Here is a 21060-nt window from a genome sequence, read left to right as displayed (position 1 = left end):
AAACAGTCCCAAGTCTATCCAATCTCTCTTTGTAGCTTAAACTCTCCAGCCCGGGCATCAACCTGGTAAATCGGCTCTGCTCCCTTTCCAGTGTGGATTCCTATAATGTGGATTCCAGAACTGCACGCAATACTCTAGCTGTGGGCTAACCAACGTTTTATACAGTTCCAGCATAACCTCCCTGCTCTTAAACTCTATGCCTCGGCTAATAAAGGCAAGTGTACCATATGCCTTCTTAACCACTGTATCCACCTGCTCTCCTACCTTAAGGGACGGGTGTACATGCACACCAAGCTCCCTCTGACCCTCGGTGCTTCCCAGGGTCCTGCCGTTTATCCTGTATTCCCCTCGCCTTGTTTGTCTGGCCCAAGTGCATCACCTCACACTTATCCGGATTGAATTCCATTTCCCACTGACTAGCCCGTCTGTATCCTCCTGTAATCGAAGGCTATCAAAGGTTGTGGATGCTTGATCATTGAGTATCTATATTCAAGGATTGGAAAGATAGATTTTTATCAGACAGGGAATTAAGGGATGAGGATTGAGTGCAGGAAAGTGGGGTTGAAGCTAAAGATCAGCCATGTTTGTATTGGATGGCAGAGCAGGTTAAAGGCTTCATGGTTTACTCCTGCTTCTATCTCGATGTTGTTACAAACACCCCTCAGACACGTAGCGAGAATAGTTATGAGTACACTATCCCAACTCTGAGCAAGTACTTCAATCAACTTCACCTCGACTGCATTGTTAAATCTTTCTGTAGGAAGCCAAGTTGTGACGAGGGCCCAATGTGGGTATAAAAGCATATAGATAGGTTAGGTGAGTGGGTAAAGATCTGGCAAATGAAGCATAATATGGGAAAATATTAAATTGTCCATTTTGGCAGCAAGAATAAAAAAAGCTTATTACTTAAATGGCGAGATATTCAGAGGGGTCTGGGTGCCCTAGTGCATGAAGCACAAAAGGCACATGCGCAGGTACAGCAGGTCATCAGGAAAGCTAAAAGAATGCCATAATTTATTGCGAGGGGAACAGAACAGAAAAGTAGGCAGGTTATGCTTCACTGGTCCCGGATATTGGTGAGACTGAGGAATTGAACAAACGAATGTGATATAAAATAGTTAGTTCAAATATTAGTTACAGTAATGTAGATAGTAGTGAGTTCACAAAGGACAAAGGGATTCAGAAAGCATGGCAAGGAGGATGGGGAAAAGGATGCTGGGTAACAGGAGGCCCAGGGTTAAAGAATGCGAAGTGAGCCAATCAGGATATATGGCCAGGTCAGGAGGGGTATAGGATGATCTGTGGGAATCTTGTATGTGAAACTTGATGCCATTTGAATGTATTTGCAGAGATTTCTTGGTCTCCGACCTCTCTCGGTTCTAGGGTTCCAGGAGACAGCTTGTGTGTTCTGAATCTCTGCGGAGCGAGTCAGCCTTGAAAGTTGGTTAAAATAAATAATATTATACCTACAAATCCATTTCGCGTTTTATTGAGGCCAGACTGACGGGTAAAGAATTCAATATTGTCAAGACCACATCTGGAACGGTGTGTAGAGTATTGGTCTCCTTATTTAATGAAGGATGTGAATGCTTTGGAAGCACTTCAGAGCAGATTTACTAGACTAATAATTGGAATGGGCAAACTGCCTGATGTGGGAAGGTTGGAGAGGTTAGGCTTGTATCTGCTGGAGTTTAGTGGAATAAAAGCGACTTGATTAAACCACATAGTCCTAAGGGATCTTGATAGGATCGATATGGAAAGGAGGTTTCCTCTCGTGGGAGAATTTAGAAATAAGAGGTTGCCCATTTAAGTCAGAGGTGAGGTTAGTGTCTTTGGAACTCTCTTCTTCAAAAGGCAGTAGAAGCAGAGTTTTTGAACATTTTTAAGGCAGAGATAGACAGATTATTGCAAAAGAAGGGGTGAAAGGTGACCGAGGGTAGGCAGGAGCTTTCCATCAGATCACCATGAATGACAGAGCAGGTTTGAAGAGCTGAGTAGCTTACCCCTGCTCCCAATTCGTATGTTCCCACCAGTTATCGCATAGCCTCTAGATGTCACACTGCAGATCTTTAGGGAACAGTTTTAAATTGAAGGTTGATGTAGTATCTAAATCCTCACCCGTTAAGGTGCTGGGTATGGCATGGTACTATGGTATAGTATCTAAACCCCACCCAGGGTGGTACTGGACCATGGTGTATCTAACCCCCCACCCAGGGTGGGTGCTGGACTGAAATGATTTCCTTTGGGTTCTGCAGGCAGAATTGACCTTCATTACTACATTTTTTCCCCAAAGAGCTGGAAAAGACTCAATGGATTGAATGACCTCCCTCCGTGCTGTGTGATTTTAGAAGGCAAGAAATTGGAACGTGGGGTACAAGCAGGCAACCCCAGGCCTTAATGCAACAAAATAAAAGGCAGTGAAGTTTTAGTCTGTGTTGCTCACCTGATGGGAAACTCCACCATGTCATTGATCTTGTCCCTCCAGATGAAGTTACGAAAGGAGAAGCGTTTCAGTTGAATGATGAGTACGTTTGGAAGCCACCACAGCATCAACTGCTTGGATGCCTCCCTGTGCTGTTTACATTTGGGACAATACCTGCAATGGTCAGAAGCTGCTGTCAGTGCCAAACCTCAAGCTACCTGCATGCACATAATCACCATCAAGACGGAGGAAACCTGCCCAGTTCTTGAATTCATCTCAGCCCAACAGAAACAAAGTTGCAATTCTGGATACTGAAATCAAACTTTAATTAATTCTCAGGATTTGGGCATGCCCAGCAAAGCTCACGTTTACCATCAATCCTCATTTGCCCCTTTAGATGGTGAGCCACCTTTTCCGAGCACCTTCCAGCATTTCAGGAATATCCAGAACGTGGCACAGCCAAAAAGCAGGGAAGATTGCAGCCAATATGCAAACTGCAAAATCCCACAAACAACAAGATAAATTGGCAGATAGTTTGTTTTCGTGATGTTGTTTGAGGAATAAATATTGGTAGCATACTAGCGAGAACTCTACTGTTCTTCTTTGGAATAGAAGTTACGGGGTCCTTTATGTCCAACTGAGTGGGAAGAGTAATGTCTAATCCGGTGACGTGCAGCATTCCCTCGGCACTGCACTGGGACAGTTTGGATTATTCTCGCAAATTTCCAGAATAGTTGAAATCATAACTTATTGACTTGGAGGTGAGAGTCCTAACCACAGCTAAAACTCTCTTCTGGCAGGAAAGGGAGAGATAGAACTGTGGTGAGGGAGAGAGAACTTACCACGCTTCCTCAGGCGCCAGCACCTCAGGTTTGGTAAAGAGATTCAGGCACTGTTCCAGTGTGAAGTAGCCAGCTCTGGCTGCTTCATTGGCTGAACTAGGATCTTCAACATACTCCAGCTCCTTGGATTCCACTAGCACATACTCCTTCTGTCGCTCATTGTTTTTCCACACCATTGCCAGCGTGACACTGTCTTCGAGCTCCAATGGAGCATCACCTATGCAGGAGAGAAGCCAGAATGATCTGAAGAAATCGAATGATCTAGGTTGACAAGTTCCCTCATGGTAGACTAGTACAAAAGGTGAAGTCACACGGGATCAGGGGTGAGCTGGCAAGGTGGATACAGAACTGGCTAGGTCATAGAAGGCAGAGAGTAGCAATGGAAGGATGCTTTTCTAATTGGAGGGCTGTGACCAGTGGTGTTCCGCAGGGATCAGTGCTGGGGCCGTTGCTGTTTGTAGTATATATAAATGATTTGGAGGAAAATGTAACTGGTCTGATTAGTAAGTTTGCAGACGACACAAAGGTTGGTGGAATTGCGGATAGCGATGAGGACTGTCAGAGGATACAGCAGGGTTTAGATTGTTTGGAGACTTGGGCGGAGAGATGGCAGATGGAGTTTAATCCGGACAAATGTGAGGTAATGCATTTTGGAAGGTCTAATGCAGGTCGGGAATATACAGTGAATGGTAGAACCCTCAAGAGTATTGAAAGTCAGAGAGATCTAGGTGTACAGGTCCACAGATCACTGAAAGGGGCAACACAGGTGGAGAAGATAGTCAAGACGGCATACGGCATGCTTGCCTTCAGCTGTATAGAACCTTAGTTAGGCCACACTTGGAGTATAGTGTTCAATTCTGGTCGCCACACTACCAGAAGGATGTGGAGGCTTTAGAGAGGGTGCAGAAGAGATTTACCAGAATGTTGCCTGGTATGGAGGGCATTAGCTAAGAGGAGCGGTTGAATAAACTCGGTTTGTTCTCACTGGAACGAAGGAGGTTGAGGGGCGACCTGATAGAGGTCTACAAAATTGAGGGGCATAGACAGAGTGGATAGTCAGAGGCTTTTCCCCAGGGTAGAGGGGTCAATTACTAGGGGGCATAGATTTAAGGTGCGAGGGGCAAGGTTTAGAGCAGATGTACGAGGCAAGTTTTTTTACAGAGAGGGTAGTGGGTGCCTGGAACTCGCTACCGGAGGTGGTGGTGGAAGCAGGGACGATAGTGACATTTAAAGGGCATCTTGACAAATACATGAATAGGATTGGAATAGAGGGATACGGACCCAGGAAGTGTAGAAGATTGTAGTTTAGTCAGGCAGCATGGTCGGCACGGGCTTGGAGGGCCGAAGGGCCTCTTCCTGTGCTGTACTTTTCTTTGTTCTTTGTTCTATACCAAACATGGGCAGCATGATAGCACAGTGGTTAGCACTGTTGTTTCACAGCGCCAGGGACCTGGCTTTGATTCCCGACTTGGGTCACTGTCTGTGCGGAGTCTGCACGTTCTCCCAGTGTCTGCGTGGGTTTCCTCCGGGTGCTCCGGTTTCCTCCCACAAGTCCCAAATGACGTGCCGTTAGGTGGATTGGACATTCTGAATTTTCCCTCTGTGTACCCGAACAGGCGCCGGAATGTGGCGACTAGGGGCTTTGCACAGTAACTTTATTGCAGTGTTAATGTAAGCCTACTTGTGACAATAATAAAGTTTATTATTACATGTGTAAGATTGTTGTACATAGCCCTACAAAGACAGGCACCCTGATTAGAAAGAATATCAATAAATTTTAGTGGCTCTACACAAAATGCTTTACAATATGAAATTCACTGTTCAATCCAAAGTTGGTTTCGGTATAACTACCCAGAGAAAACACCTCTGTACTTCAAAATTATTCATCTGAGGGGAAACTGAGGCCTTTGTTTAAAACCAGTTCCAGAGACTGCCTCTGACACTGCAGCACGTCTTTGGTGCGGCCCCAACAGCGCAGTGCTCCCTCAGTACTGACCTGACACACAACTCACCCTCGGTACCGACCCTTCCACAGTGCAGCGTTCCCTCAGTACTGACCTTCTGACACACTGTGCCCTCTGTACTGACCCTTCCATAGTGCAGCGTTCCCTCAGTACTGACCCTCTGTACTGACCCTTCCACAGTGTAGCGTTCCCTCAGTACTGACCTTCTGACACACTGCGCCCTCTGTACTGACCCTTCCACAGTGCAGCTTTCCCTCAGTACTGACCCTCTGACACACTGCGCTCTCGGTACTGACCCTTCCACAGCGCAGTACTCCCTCAGTACTGACGCTCTGCGCCCTCTGTACTGACCCTTCAGCAGCGCAGTACTCCCTCAGTACTGACCTGACACACAACTCACCCTCGGTACTGACCCTTCCACAGTGCAGCGTTCCCTCAGTACTGACCCTCTGACACACTGCGCCCTCTGTACTGACTCTTCAACAGTGCAGCGTTCCCTCAGTACTTCAGAGTTACAAATGACATCCACTGTTATTGTGACAAAGGTAAGCTTTCATCTCTTGTTCTATCTGCGTCTTTGATGCATCTCGATATACCATCACCCTCCAAAACCTTTCCATACACAGGTACTTGGTGTCATGCAGTTCCAGTTAGTGATTGGGAATAAAACATTGACTCTCTACCCCTTTCTCTGCTACCAGCCCCATCATCAGAAGTCAATGCTCCTACTGTCTGGTTGTAAATGGAATGGGGATAAGGATCAGGGGGCTGATTATTGATTATTTGCGTCATCAGAGTCTCCCAATGTATAATTTCTGATTAAATGGCGTCAGTTTGCTCTGAATTATTTTCTTATGTTCTTTGCCGGACACAGAACACTTCAGTTAACAGATGGTACCACCCTTTGTGTGTGTACACGGAAGGCTTGGCATGTTGAAGCCTTTTGAAGTGCTTCTCCTGGTTCTGGCAGTGAGTGCTGCAGCAGATGTCACTGACTGTTTGGAGAGCCTAACCTTATTAACAATGGGCCAACTTTAAGCCCTCCTCGTGGTCAATTACATGATGTGCCTGACAACAATCAACTGTGCAAGCATACTGCCCACCACTGCCTCCCCCTTCTCACCATAGCAGATACCAGGCCAAGGGGCAGAGTTAGAGCTGACATAACCAAAACAGAATGTGTTTCGAAAGAGTTAGTCAGTCTAAGCGAGGCCCAGGTGCAATCCAGGCAGAAGGATTTAAAAGCAACTGGATCAAACTGGAGATAAAGATGCTCAGTGACCAATATCCCCAAAATAGCTGCAGCTGCCCTACATTTAAAAACAAGCATTCAATTTTGCTTTGCAACCTGGTTTTGAGTAGCAGCTGACAATACTGCACATGTATTAAAATAAACTATGCTTAACCGTCTCACTGCAAGATTCAAGCCTGATGATAATGGTGGCCTCACCTTTGTCTTCTATTTTCTGCTCTTTGCTGGAAGAATCAATGATCTTGATGTAAAACTGTGGGGTGTGGAAGTGCACAGACTCAGTTGGCTGCTGGTAACCAGGGACTGCAGCTATGGGGGTGGGGGGAAATAAAGAACACTGCAAATGATTTAAGTGTGCTAAAACTCTAACCGCAGAATTGTTTAAGAACTAAAAGACTGTCTGATAAAAACACCTTAGTTTCAAACACATCAGATAAAGTTGACAGGGCAACTATCTCGGGTATAATTTTGAAGTTCCCAAGGAAGAACTTCTATTGAAAGTAAAATCTGCAGGAAGCGAGGGTTGTGTGTGTAATTGTGGAGATTGGAAGGAAGCTTCCAAAGGAGAGTGTGCTGCACCCGTTGTTTGCAAATCTATTTTGTAATCTGGTTGTAGATTTCTAACAGTAACTTGGTTAAATGCGCTAATTTAAAATGGGAACGAGAGCAGTACACACAGATAAAAGCAGCAAAAGGTTTAGAAACAGGAATATACAATTGCACAGATGATCAATGAAGTCTTTCGGCAATTGCAGAGTATTACAGAGAGGTTTTAAAAATAGACAACTGGGATTGAATTAGTGGACGACTCTCATTGGGTCCAGATGAAAGGCCATTGACCTGAAACATTAACTCTGTTTCTCTCTCCACTTATGTTGCCAGCTTACAACATTTTCTGATTCATATCAGCAATAGGGTGGTGGGAGTGAAGGCAGTTTTGTCACCTTTAATAGTCCAATTTTATAAATACTACAACCAGAAGCACGGAGCACAAATCTACACTGAAGATTTACAAGGTCCAGATTGCATTTATACACAGCAATGAAAAAGTGCAGATTAAGGTGACTGGGCTAGTGAGGAACAATGCTTAAGCACTGGGTCTAGAACATAAGAACTAGGAGCAGGAGTAGGCCATCTGGCCCCTCAAGCCTGCTCCACCATTCAATGAGATCATGGCTGATCTTTTGTGGACTCAGCTTCACTTTCCGGCCCGAACACCATAACCCTTAATCCCTTTGTTTGATCCCATTCGGTTTGATTTTGATCTTGCCTTCGACTGATAATCATGCACCCTTCACCCTTCCCCCTGGGGGTTGCCAGTCCATTAAGGGAAGCCTCAAGGCCAAGATCAGGAAACTCAGCACTGTACAAAGTTCTCCTTGAACGTAATAGGGGTGGGTATTAACTTGGTGCAGGTGCAATAAACTGAATGCCACAGCAAATTTCAGATAATCATAACCAATTGGAACAGTATTCTGGGCCCATTCTGATGAAAGCATAGAGAGTGGAAACATTGGCACCCTACCTCCCTCTCCAATGACGGTGCCCAACTGGTTGAGCATTGTGGTTTTAATTCTGCTAATTAAGACCTTGCTTTATATTCCCGTGATAAAAATCACATTAGAAGAAAACCTCTGCACCCAGATTCAGGGAGGAGCAACATTGCAAACACTGACCAGCGCTACTGCAAAAAGATGAGCATTGATGTTTGAACAGCCTTTCCACAAGCTCTCGTATCTTACTCTGGAAGTGGAACAGTGGAACTGATGTGTACAGACAAGAGTTTCCATGGTGATTTTTAACCAGGATTTCTGTATGATTCCGCTTTATCAAGACGGATTTGCTAAGAGAAAAAACTCATCACCTTCAGGCTTTGGAGCTTTCTCATAAGAGGTTTCCTTCTCGGATCCGGTGTCCTCCTGTGACTGTGGCCTCAATTCCGAGAATCCAGAGTCGTAGCTGTGAATGGAATCTTTGTCTCTGCCCGGCATACTCATCCCCTTCGAGAAAGCAGAGGCCAGTAGGGGCTCAGAAACAGAGCTGCTTAATTGGGTCCGGTGCACGGGCTTAAAGTCCCTCTCCTGGACCTCCAAGGGCATCTTTCCGTCCCCAATCTCGGAGCTGGTAGTGTTTCCGGGGGTGGGCTGCACATTTTCCATCTTACCAGGAGGTGGGTCTGGTGAGATTCGACCTGGCTGAAATGGAGGCTGGAACACGTTGACTGAATATCTGTCGCAGAATACAAGAATATTAATCTCACCGTGTGCAGTAAGCCACATATGTAACCACAGCCAGTGTGGAATCACAGTCCGACAACACAGGAAATGGTAATTCAGCCCACTGCGTGCATGCTGGATCTTATAATAATAATAATCACTTATTGTCACAAGTAGGCTTCAAATGAAGTTACTGTGAAAAGCCCCTAGTCGCCACATTCCGGTGCCTTTTCGGGGAGGCTGGTACGGGAATTGAACCCACGCTGCTGCCTTGTTCTGCATGACAAGCCAGCTGCCAAGCAAGCCATCTTTGAAAGGAGTTAATGAATCTAATTTTGCTGCTTTTCCCCATAACCCTGCATATTTCTTCAATTATTTATCCAGTTATTTCTTGAATTAGCTTCCATCAAAGATCAGCCATGATCTCATTGAATGGTGGAGCAGGCTCGAGGGGCCAGATGGCCGACTCCTGCTCCTAGTTCTTATCACCCGTTGAAGGTGATCATTCTGGATCATAAAACGCATGTGAAAAGAATTCTCATCTCCCAGCTGGTTTTTTTTGATAAATCTGTGTCCTCTAGTTACCAACCATACTGTCAGTGGAACGTTTTTTTATTCAGTCAAGAAAACTTCCTCATAATTAGAAAGACTTTGCAATTTCCCAAGCAGTCAGCAGTGTCCCACTCTGATGTATTGCCAGGGTGGCGTGTTAATCAGTGGTAGCTGGAAGGTGAAGGACACACGAGTCAGAGGTGAACACAACTCTCATGGTACTGCTGGCACCGTGCACAAGGCAGGATTGTTTCAGAGATTGATTTTGCCAAGCCTGAATGAAACTCGAGTGAACAGCCTGCCACATGGTTGAGACTTGGTCGCTGCACCACTCGTGTATAATCACAGCAGAATGCTCAGGCACCTGGTGTCAACAGGCAGCTCAAAACCATGAGAGAGGACAGAGGACAGCTCACGGCTCCTCGGACTGTTTGAGGGTTGGAGCTTTTAGATGAAGACGGTTTGGCCAGAACTGAGCTGAGGCTGGACGAGTGTCTTATACAAGTTCAACATGACCTCCTTGCTCTTATACTCTATGCCTCCTGTTAATAAAATCGAGAATACTAAATGCTTTATTAGCCACATTCTCAGTCTGTCCTGCCACAATCAAGGAGGAATGCACATGTAGACGCAGGTCCCATTCGGCCCATCGCGCCTGCACCAACCCTTCGAAATGAGCTACCCATTTACAAGCCCCCAGTCCACCCCACCCTATCCCTGTAACCCTCTGCCTTCCTAGCCTTCGCTGCTACATCATTTTTAATTCACCTGCCAATTCGATTAGCTTGTCTTTTTGAAGCCCTTTTAAATAAACAAAGACAAGACGTCCACCTGAAGAAACATTTTAGCGGCTTCCAGAGCCATCCTGTCACATCACTACAAAGCTGGGGCCTTTTTTAAATTTATACCGCAACCCAAACATCGCCGCCTACCGTTCCAAAGGTCACGGACCTGAGCCCTCAAATTATGTCACCATCCCCTGGGCTAGTGCGCGGTCAATTCTAGCCCCGGGATCACAACACAGCTGAAATTAATAAGAAATTCTTGGTGGGTAGCACGGTAACACAGTGGTTAGCGCCAGGGTCCCAGGTTCAATTCAGAGCGCCAGGGTCCCAGGTTCAATTCCCGGCTTGGGTCACTGTCTGTGCGGAGTCTGCACGTTCTCCCTGTGTCTACGTGGGTTTCCTCCGGGTGCTCCGGTTTCCTCCCGAAAGACGTGCTGTTAGGTGAATTGGACATTCTGAATTCTCCATGTACCTGAACAGGGGCCGGAATGTGGTGACTAGGGGTTTTCCACAGTAACTTCATTGCAGTGTTAGATTATTTTTTAAAAAAAGAACAGCACACAAAATTTGGCCATTAGCTGCCCAGTAAATACTGGGGCTGGTTAACTACAGTGGGCTAAATGGCTGGCTTGTAATGCAGAACAAGCCCAGCACGCAGGTTCAATTCCCGTACCGGTCTCCCCAAATAGGCGCTGGAATGTGGCGACTAGAGGCTTTTCACAGTAACTTCATTGAAGCCTACTTGCCCCTATAGGACAGAGATCAGAAGAATTTATTTCTGAGTTGTGTGAACTCACTGCCCAAGAGGCTGCAACTCTCAACATTTAGATGAGCATTTGAAATGCCGTAGCAGACAAGGCTATAGACCCAGTGCTGGAAAATGGGATTAGAATAGATAGGTGCTCAGCGGCCGGCACACACACAATGGCCGAAGGGCCTCTTTTAGCGCAGTAAATCTCTACTACTTTGGAACCCTTTGTCTCAGCAGGTGGTGGAAACGGGATCGTTGAATATTTTTACGGCAGAGGCAGATCGACTCTTATTAGGTATGGGAATACCAGACTCGAAAGGTTAGTTTCCTTCTCTCTCGCTCTCTCCACAGATGATAGAATTTACAGAGAAGGAGGCCATTCAGCCCATCGAGTCAGCACCGGCTCTTGCAAAGAGCACCCTACCTAAGCCCACACCTCCACGCTATCACCGTAACCTCACCCGATCTTGTTTGGACGCAAAGGGCATTTTAGCAAGGCCAATCCACTGAACCTACACATCTTTGGACTAAGGGAGGAAACCGGAGCCCGCGGTTAAACCCACGCAGACACGGGGAGAATGTGCAGGCTCCGCATAGACAGAGCCAAGCCGGGAATCGAACCTGGGACCCTGGAGCTGTGAAGCAGCTGTGCTAACCACTGTGCTACCCTGCTGTCCTAATGTCCAGATATTGTTAGACCTGCTGAGATTGTCCCGAATCTTATGTTTTTGTTTCAGATTCTAGCATCTGTTGCTTTTAACTTAATGTTCATATGTATTCAGGTGAGTATATGGGGTGCATGCGGGTGGTAGGCTATACCCAAAATACCAGAGCGGGTTGTGGGGGCTGTCACTTACTGTCCTGACTCTGCCGCCTGCCCTGTCTGCTGGACTGGTTATAAACCAATCAGGTGTTGTCAGAGCAACAAGTATATTATACTTCATTATCAGACTGAGTAAATCCCATCCTCATTTTAGCAGTAAGAGGGGAGGAAACATCTGAGTCAGAGAGAAGCTGGAAGGAGTGCAGCTCCTTCCTTTGCATCCAGTCAGGTTTATCCTGCCGGTGAAGGTCACCAAGCATCTTCAATCCTATTCTGCACACTGCACTGTTTCACATCACACCAGCCCAGGAACGCCAAGTTCAATGGCAGCACACCCACCCACTCCTCCATCGATTATGATCAGCTAGCTCAGCACAGGCTGGACACAGTTCATGGGCATTTAAATTCACACCACAAAGTCATGGCGTTGGTGGAACAATGCAATCAGCAGCCTGCCACAAGACCAGCTCAAAGAAAAAAACATCCCAGTCACTAAAAGCCTTGTTGTATTGTCACTATCTGCATAATTCAGAAAACCCCTCAGCAATGTTGAAGGAATGCGAAAGGCATGCGAGTTAGTTAAAACTTCTGTTTCCCGAGTCAGTGGGAGTAAGGGGCAGCTCTTACCTGAAGCCAGTCTTCTGTTAATCTACACAGCTCATTTTCCTTTTTAAAATCACAGTACCTTGAATATCCTTCCAGCAGCTGAGAGAGCCTGGAGTATGTGAGTCGTGACTCAGGGACACTGATTATAAAGGGGCAACCGATGTTCTCTGCTCTGCACTGGTTTTTATGATCTGACCAATGGTTCACTTGACAAGTCCTGGTGGGGGAAGAAAGAGAAGAAAGTAATTTTTAAAGCACGAGTTTGATGTCACCAAATTGTCATTTTTCATTGCCTGCGCATTAGAGTCTTGACACAGAACGTTCAATTCTAAAACAATACTGAAAAGGGAGTCATGCTGCTGAAGCTTTTCGTGACGTGGCTCCATTATGCAGCGACTGGTTCTTTGCAAACGAAAGGAACACGTTCAATCCTTGTGCCTTTTTTGAAATACCCAGGAATATGGGGGCCCATAGTTTCCCCATTGCTTTCTGCATGGTAACACCTCGGCCAATCAGCCAATTAACCAGCACCCTTTTCTCCTGTAATACAAATAGTTGTAATCATTTGAAATTTGGCATTGTTGCATTTGCCCTGATGTGTAAAACGATACACTTTGGCAAAATTTACCAATTTTCAAGTTCTGTGCTACCAAGTGATAGAGCAAAATAATTCTTTGCAATGTTGAAAATACCTTTTCTTCCAAGCAGCCATACTCTGGTTGGGAGGTTGATGATGTTTTCTTGCGTGGCAGATTGGCTCACCCAGTTGTAGAGGTTACATTACGGGGCCAGTAAGCCAGAGACCTGGATTAATAATCCAGCAAACAGGAGTTCAATTCCCTCTGTAGTTTGAGAATTTGAATTCTGTTTTAAAAAGGTAATCTGGGAATAACTTTCAGAGGGTAACTGGATTTTAAAATTTTATTTATTTATTTATTTTTTTTTTAAAAAGAGTAGCTCAACTAAATAAGAACGTTTTCAAAGAATTGGCACTCGCGGAACGGGCCAAATGGCCCTCCTCCTGGGGACTCCATGAAACACTGGTTTCCATAGAAGTGAGCAAGAAGCTGTTAAATTGTTCAACAAAAACCCAACTGGTTCACTAATGTCCTTTAGTGATGGAAACTTGCCATGCTTCCTTACCCAGTCTGACTCCATTCTCACAACGTAGCAATTTACTCTTTTTAAAAAAAATATGTTTTATTGAAATTTTTTTCCCAAACAACTATTTTTCCCCTTACAAAGCAAACGCAACAATAACAATACAGAAATTTTTAACAATACACAAGTAACAAAACCCCTTTATCTTTGACCTAAACTAAACTACCCCTCCCCCCCCACCCCTGGGTTGCTGCTGCTGGTCATCTGTCTTCCCTCTAACGTTCCCCTAGGTAGTTGAGAAATGGCTGCCACCGCCTGGTGAACCCTTGAGCCGATCCTCTCAGGGCAAACTTTATCTGCTCCAGTTTAATGAACCCCGCCATATCATTTACCCAGGCCTCCAGTCCGGGGGGTTTCGCCTCCTTCCACATGAGTAGGATCCTGCGCCGGGCTACTAGGGACGCAAAGGCCACAACGTCGGCCTCTTTCGCCTCCTGCACTCCCGGCTCTTCCGCAACTCCAAATAGAGCTAACCCCCAGCCTGGTTTGACCCGGGCCTTCACCACCCGCGACACCCGTCACTCCCTTCCAATACCCTTCCAGTGCCGGACACGCCCAAAACATATGTGCGTGGTTTGCCGGGCTCCCGCCACACCTCCCACATTTGTCCTCCACTCCAAAGAACCTGCTCAATCTTGCTCCCGTTATGTGTGCTCTATGTAGCACCTTAAATTGAATCAGGCTAAGCCTGGCGCATGAGGAAGAGGAATTTACCCTGCTTAGGGCATCAGCCCACATACCCTCCTCTATCTCCTCCCCTAGTTCTTCTTCCCACTTTCCTTTTAGTTCGCCCACCGACTCCTCCTCCTCTTCCCTCATTGCTCGGTAAATCTCTGACACCTTGCCCTCTCCGACCCACACCCCTGAAAGCACCCTGTCCTGTATCCCCTGTGTCGGGAGCAACAGAAATTCCCTCACCTGTTGTCTAGTAAACGCCCTCACCTGCATATATCTCAAGAAATTTCCCCGGGGCAACTTATACTTTTCCTCCAATGCTCCCAAGCTCGCAAAAGTCCTATCAAAAAATAAATCTCCCACCCTCCTAATTCCCAACTGGTACCAGCTCTGAAATCCTCCATCCATTCTTCCTGGGGCGAACCTATGGTTGTTCCTGATTGGGGACCCCACCAGGGCTCCCCGCACCCCTCTCTGTCGCCTCCACTGTCCCCAGATATTCAATGTTGCCGCCACCACCGGGTTCGTGGTAAACTTTTTAGGTGAGATCGGTAGCGGCGCCGTCACCAGCGCCTCTAAACTCGTCCCTTTACAGGACTTTCTCTCCAGTCTTTTCCACGCCGCTCCCTCACCCTCCATCATCCATTTACGTATCATTGCCACATTGGCGGCCCAATAGTAATCGCCCAAGTTCGGTAGTGCCAATCCTCCTCTGTCCCTACTACGCAGAAGGAACCCCCTCCTTACTCTCGGAACTTTCCCTGCCCACACGAAGCTCGTGATGCTCCTGTCTATTTTATTAAAAAAGGTCTTGGTGATTAGTATAGGGAGACATTGAAATACAAATAAGAACCTCGGGAGGACCATCATCTTAATTGCTTGCACCCTGCCCGCCAGCGATAGAGGCTGCATGTCCCACCTCTTGATGTCCTCCTCCATTTGTTCTACCAACCGTGTCAGATTAAGTCTGTGCAAGGTTCCCCAGCTCCTAGCGATCTGAATCCCCAGGTATCGGAAGTTTCTTTCCACTTTCCTTAGAGGCAAGCCTTCTATCTCTCTACTCTGGTCCCCTGGATGTATCACAAATAATTCACTCTTCCCCATGTTTAGCCTATACCCCGAGAAATCCCCGAACCCCCTCAAAATTTGCATAACCTCTATCACCCCCCCCCGCTGGGTCCGACACGTATAACAATAGGTCATCCGCGTATAACGAGACTCGGTGTTCTTCTCCCCCTCTAATCACCCCTCTCCATTTCCTGGAGTCTCTCAACGCCATGGCCAGAGGTTCAATTGCCAACGCGAACAACAATGGAGACAGCGGGCATCCCTGTCTTGTTCCCCTATATAGTCGGAAATACTCCGATCTATGTCGACCTGTAACTACGCTTGCCGTTGGAGCCCCATAAAGAAGTCTAACCCAGCTAATAAACCCGTTCCCAAACCCAAACCCCCTTAACACTTCCCATAAATACTCCCACTCCACCCTATCAAATGCCTTCTCTGCGTCCATTGCCGCCACTATCTCTGCCTCCCCCTCCACTGGGGGCATCATTCTCACCCCCAATAGTCGTCGCACGTTAACATTCAGTTGTCTCCCTTTTACGAACCGTCTGGTCTTTGTGCACCACCCCCGGGACACAGTCCTCTCTCCTCAATGCCAGTACCTTTGCCAACAATTTGGCGTCCACGTTCAATAATGAAATGGGTCTATAGGACCCGCACTGCAACGGATCTTTATCCCTCTTCAAAATTAACGATATCGTCGCCTCCGACATCGTCGGGGGTAGAGTCCCCCCTTTCCTGGCCTCATTGAACGTCCTCACCATCAACGGGGCCAACAAGTCCACATATTTTCTGTAATACTCCACCGGGAACCCGTCTGGTCCTGGGGCCTTCCCTGCTTCCCAGTCCCTTAATAACCTCGTCCACCCCAATCAGTGCCCCCAGGCCTACCACCCCCCGCTCCTCCACTTTCGGGAACCTCAATTGGTCCAGGAACTGCCGCATCCCCTCCTCTCCCTCTTGGGGTTGAGACCTATACAGTTCCTCATAGAAGGTCTTGAACACCTCATTTATCTTTCCTGCCCTTCGCACCGTGTCTCCCCTTTCGTCTCTAATTCCTCCTATCTCCCTCGCTGCTGCCCTCTTTCGCAATTGATGAGCCAACAGGCGACTAGCCTTTTCCCCATATTCATACCTCCTCCCCTGTGCCTTCCTCCACAGTACCTCCGCCTTTCTGGTGGTCAGAAGGTCAAATTCCGTCTGGAGTCGTCTCCTCTCCCTGTACAGTTCCTCCTCCGGGGTCTCTGCAAATTCCCTATCCACCCTTAAAATCTCCCCCAGTAATCTTTCCCTTTCCTTGGCCTCTGTTTTCCTTTTGTGGGCCCCAATGGAGATCAGCTCTCCTCTGACCACCGCTTTTAGTGCTTCCCATACCACTCCCACAGGGACCTCGCCGTTGTCATTGACCTCCAGGTATCTCTCAATACACCCCCGCACTCTTGCACACACTCCCTCATCCGCCATCAGTCCCACATCTAATCGCCAGAGTGTTCCCTGCTCCCTTTCCTCTCCTAATTCCAGGTCCACCCAATGTGGGGCATGATCCGAAACCGCTATGGCTGAGTACTCAGCTTCTTCCACCCTAGAGATCAACGACCTTCCCAAAACAAAAAAATCTATCCAGGAGTACACTTTATGGACATGGGAGAAGAAGGAAAACTCCCTAGCCCTAGGTCTAAGAAATCGCCATGGATCCACTCCCCCCATTTGGTCCATAAACCCCTTAAGTACCTTGGCCGCTGCCGGCCTTCTTCCGGTCCTTGAGCTGGATCTATCTAGCCCCGGGTCCAGCACCGTATTAAAGTCCCCTCCTAAAATCAAGTTTCCTACCTCCAGGTCCGGTATACGCCCCAGCATCCGTCTCATAAATCCCGCATCGTCCCAGTTTGGGGCATACACATTAACCAACACGACCTCCATTCCCTCCAGCCTGCCACTCACCATTACATATCTACCTCCGCTATCTGCTACGATGTTCTTTGCTTCAAATGCTACCCGTTTCCCCACCAAAATGGCCACCCCTCTATTCTTTGCGTCCAGTCCTGAGTGGAACATCTGTCCCACCCATCCTTTCCTTAGCCTAACTTGGTCCGCCACCTTTAGGTGCGTCTCTTGGAGCATAACCACGTCTGCCCTTAGTCCTTTCAAATGCGCGAGCACTCGGGCCCTTTTTAATCGGTCCGTTCAGGCCTCTCACGTTCCACGTGATCAGCCTCACTAGGGGGCTACCTGCCCCCCTCCCGTGTCGACTAGCCATTACCTTCTCGAGGCCAGTCCCATATCCCGCCTCCGCACTCCCGCTCGCTGCCCCAGCGTCGCACACCATCCCCGCCCACCCACTCTTTAGCCATTTCCTTTTGGATTTCCACAGCAGCAACCCAGTTGTCCCCCCCCCCCCCCTCCCCCTTCCTCCCCCCCTCCCAGCTAGATCTCTTTCTAGCATGATTGCTCCCCCCATATTACATCCGTAAGTCAGCTGACTTCAACTGACCCCGGCTACTCCTGCTCACTCCTCGACCCCCCCGTGTGGGGAACTCCCATCCGCCTTGCGCCTGTCTTCCCGCCTTATTCTTTCTGGCGCGGGAACATCCCTTTACCTGACCCGCCTCTTATGGCGCAGCTCCATTTCCCCTCCCCCTCCCCATTCTCCAACTATGTCCCGTCTTTCCCCCCTCACCGGCGCCCACATTTCCTCAATGTCTCCCCCCTTCCCAATTTACTTCTCAATTAACTTCAACCATAACATTAATAATAACATTTCCTGCAGCATCAGTCCCCCAGTTCCGATCCAATTTCTCTTCTTTGATGAAGGTCCATGCTTCCTCCGCCGTCTCGAAATAATGGTGTCTCTCCTGATACGTGACCCATAGTCTTGCCGGCTGCAGCATCCCTTACTTCACCTTCCTTTTATGCAACACCTCTTTGGCTCGGTTGAAGCGCGCCCTCCTTCTCGCCACCTCCGCACTCCAATCCTGGTATACTCGTACCACTGCATTCTCCTATCTGCTACTCCGCACCTTTTTAGCCCATCTCAGGACCTCTTCTCTATCCTTAAGGCGGTAAAATCGCATGATTATCGCCCTGGGTGGTTCTCCCGCTTTTGGTCTTCTCGCCGGAATCCGATTTGCCCACTCCACCTCCAAGGGGCCCGTAGGGGCCTCAGCACCCATCAGTGAGCTCAGCATCGTACTTGCGTACGCTCCACAGTCCACTCCTTCCACACCCTCAGGGAGACCCAGTATCCGAAGGTTCTTCCTTCGCGCTCCATTTTCTAGGGCTTCGATCCTTTCAGTACACTTCTTATGAAGTGCCTCGTGCGTCTGTGTCTTAACCGCCAGGCCCAGGATCTCGTCCTCAATATCTGTCATCTTCTGCTCCACCACGCGGAGCTCTGTCTCCTGGGTCTTTAATGTCTCCTTGAGCCCCTCAATTGCCTGTAGCAACGGGGTCAGCACCTCCCTCTTCAGCATCTCCACGCACCGTCTCACAATTTCATCCTGCTCAGGCCCCCATGTCGCCTGCGCTTTCTCCGCCGCCATCTTGTACTTCTCTCTTTCTGACCCTTTGGTCGACGATTCCTCGCGCTGCAGCCGCCGCCGCCGGTTTTTTCCTCCTTCGTTTGGGGGGGGACTCCCTTCTCACACACCCCACACCGGGTTGCGTCGTCGAAAGAGCCCCAACGGGGAATTTTAAAAGAGCCCAAAGGTCCGTCGGAGCTGGAGCCGCCGAAGCGTGCGGCTAGCTAGGCATCACCGCAACCGGAAGTCCCTTCAGTGGCCTTGATGAGGTCTTTTCACAGTTGTTCCCTCTGCTGCTAGAATTCACCTTTGATACAGGCCCTCAGGTCAGCTTGCAGCTTTAAGCTTGCCCTTCCCCCGCCTGCATGCTGGAAGAGGCCCTGTTTATCCTGCAGTTGCAGCCAAATGTTTTACTGTTTCTGCCGTGTCTGGCAACCCAGAGACATACCCTTCCTGGGGGACACTGTCGGGGGAATATTGCAGCCTTCTTCCCACACCGGGAAATGTCAAACAAATGCCGTGGGGGCCCTGTAAAAGAGCCCAAAGGTCCGTTCCAAGCAGGAGCTGCCGAATATGCGACCTAGCTCTGCATAGCCGCACCCGGAAGTCCTTGTAGCAATTTACTCTTAACTGCCGTTGATTCAGGCTAGCAAGTTGCACCAAACTGATATAGAGCAACTAGATATGGGTAATAAATGCTGGCCTCACTGGCAATGCTCACAGGGCAAGAATGTGAAGGAAGTTTATGTCATTCTAGAACTTGAGCACACTCCAGTGTTGTGGGAGCTGCAATCATCGGGGTCAAGCATTAAACCAAGGTCCTGTCTGGTATCCCAGTTGTTCAGGCAGATGCTAGTCCTGGTGCTACTCGAAGAGCAGGAAGAATGCCTGAGATCATAGAATCATAGAAGTTTACAGCATGGAAACAGGCCCTTCGGCCCAACTAGTCCATGCCGCCCAGTTTTTAACCATTAAGCTAGTCCCAGTTGCCCGCTCTTGGCCCATAACCCTCTATACCCATCTTACCCATGTAACTATCTAAATGTTTTTTAAAAGACACAATTGTACCCGCCTCCACTACTACCTCTGGCAGCCCATTCCAGACACTCACTACCCTCTGAGTGAAGAAATTGCCCCTCTGAGCCCTTCTGAATCTCTCCCCTCTCACCTTAAACCTATGCCCTCTAGTTTTAGACTCTCCTACCTTTGGGAAAAGATGTTGACTATCTACCTTATCTATGCCCCTCATTATTTTATAGACCTCTATAAGATCACCCCTAAGCCTCCTACGCTCCAGGGAAAAAAGTCCCAGTCTATCCAGCCTCTCCTTATAACTCAAACCATCAAGTCCCGGCAACATCCTAGTAAATCTTTTCTGCACTCTTTCTAGTTTAATAATATCCTTTCTATAATAGGGTGACCAGAACTGCACACAGCATTCCAAGTGTGGCCGTACCAATGTCTTGTACAACTTCAACAAGACGTCCCAACTCCTGTATTCAATGTTCTGACCAATGAAACCAAGCATGCCGAATGCCTTCTTCACCACCCTGTCCACCTGCGACTCCACCTTCAAGGAGCTATGAACCTGTACTCCTAGATCTCTTTGTTCTATAACTCTCCCCAACGCCATACCATTAACTGAGTAGGTCCTGGCCTGATTCGATCTGCCAAAATGCATCACCTCACATTTATCTAAATTAAACTCCATCTGCCATTCGTCAGCCCACTGGCCTAATTGATCAAGATCCCGTTGCAATCCTAGATAACCTTCTTCACTATCCACTGTGCCACCAATCTTGGTGTCATCTGCAAACTTACTAACCATGCCTCCTAAATTCTCATCCAAATCATTAATATAAATCACAAATAACAGTGGACCCAGCACCGATCCCTGAGGCACACCACTGGTCACAGGCCTCCAGTTTGAAAAACAACCCTCTACAACCACCCTCTGCCTTCTGTCGTCCAGCCAATTTTGAATCCAATTGGCAACCTCACCCTGGAACCCGTGAGCTTCAACCTTCTGCAACAACCTACCATGCGGTACCTTGTCAAAGGCTTTGCTAAAGTCCATGTAGACAACATTTACTGCACTGCCCTCATCTACCTTCTTGGTCACCCCCTCAAAAAACTCAATCAAATTTGTGAGACATGATTTTCCACGCACAAAGCCATGCTGACTGCCCCGAATCAGTCCTTGCCTCTCTAAATGCTTGTAGATCCTGTCTCTCAGAATACCTTCTAGCAACTTACCTACTACAGACGTTAGGCTCACCGGTCTGTAGTTCCCAGGCTTTTCCCTGCTGCCCTTCTTAAACAAGGGCACAACATTCGCCACTCTCCAATCTTCAGGCACCTCACCTGTGGCTGCCGATGATTCAAATATCTCGGTTAGGGGACCCGCAATTTCCTCCCTAGCCTCCCA

At 47.9% G+C, this 21060-nt stretch overlaps 1 protein-coding gene across 4 annotated transcripts in view; it reads right to left on the bottom strand.

The window, feature by feature from the left end:
• The window catches only part of usp19 (ubiquitin specific peptidase 19), a 178350-nt gene that overhangs the window by 39646 nt on the left and 117644 nt on the right, over positions 1-21060 (bottom strand). For all 4 annotated transcript variants that reach the window (XM_072473111.1, XM_072473109.1, XM_072473110.1 and 1 more), the window contains 5 exons: positions 12293-12430; positions 8345-8709; positions 6679-6789; positions 3265-3481; positions 2444-2596 (listed from right to left, as the gene is read on the bottom strand). In XM_072473111.1, coding sequence (XP_072329212.1) covers positions 2444-2596; positions 3265-3481; positions 6679-6789; positions 8345-8709; positions 12293-12430 — 984 coding nt within the window. The remainder of the gene's footprint in view (positions 1-2443; positions 2597-3264; positions 3482-6678; positions 6790-8344; positions 8710-12292; positions 12431-21060) is intronic.

The sequence above is a fragment of the Scyliorhinus torazame genome, chromosome 13 (assembly GCF_047496885.1).
Source record: "Scyliorhinus torazame isolate Kashiwa2021f chromosome 13, sScyTor2.1, whole genome shotgun sequence".
Classification (NCBI taxonomy): domain Eukaryota; kingdom Metazoa; phylum Chordata; class Chondrichthyes; order Carcharhiniformes; family Scyliorhinidae; genus Scyliorhinus; species Scyliorhinus torazame.
The sequence above is the reverse complement of the archived record's forward strand: the minus strand, read 5'-3'. Positions and strand labels throughout refer to the sequence as shown.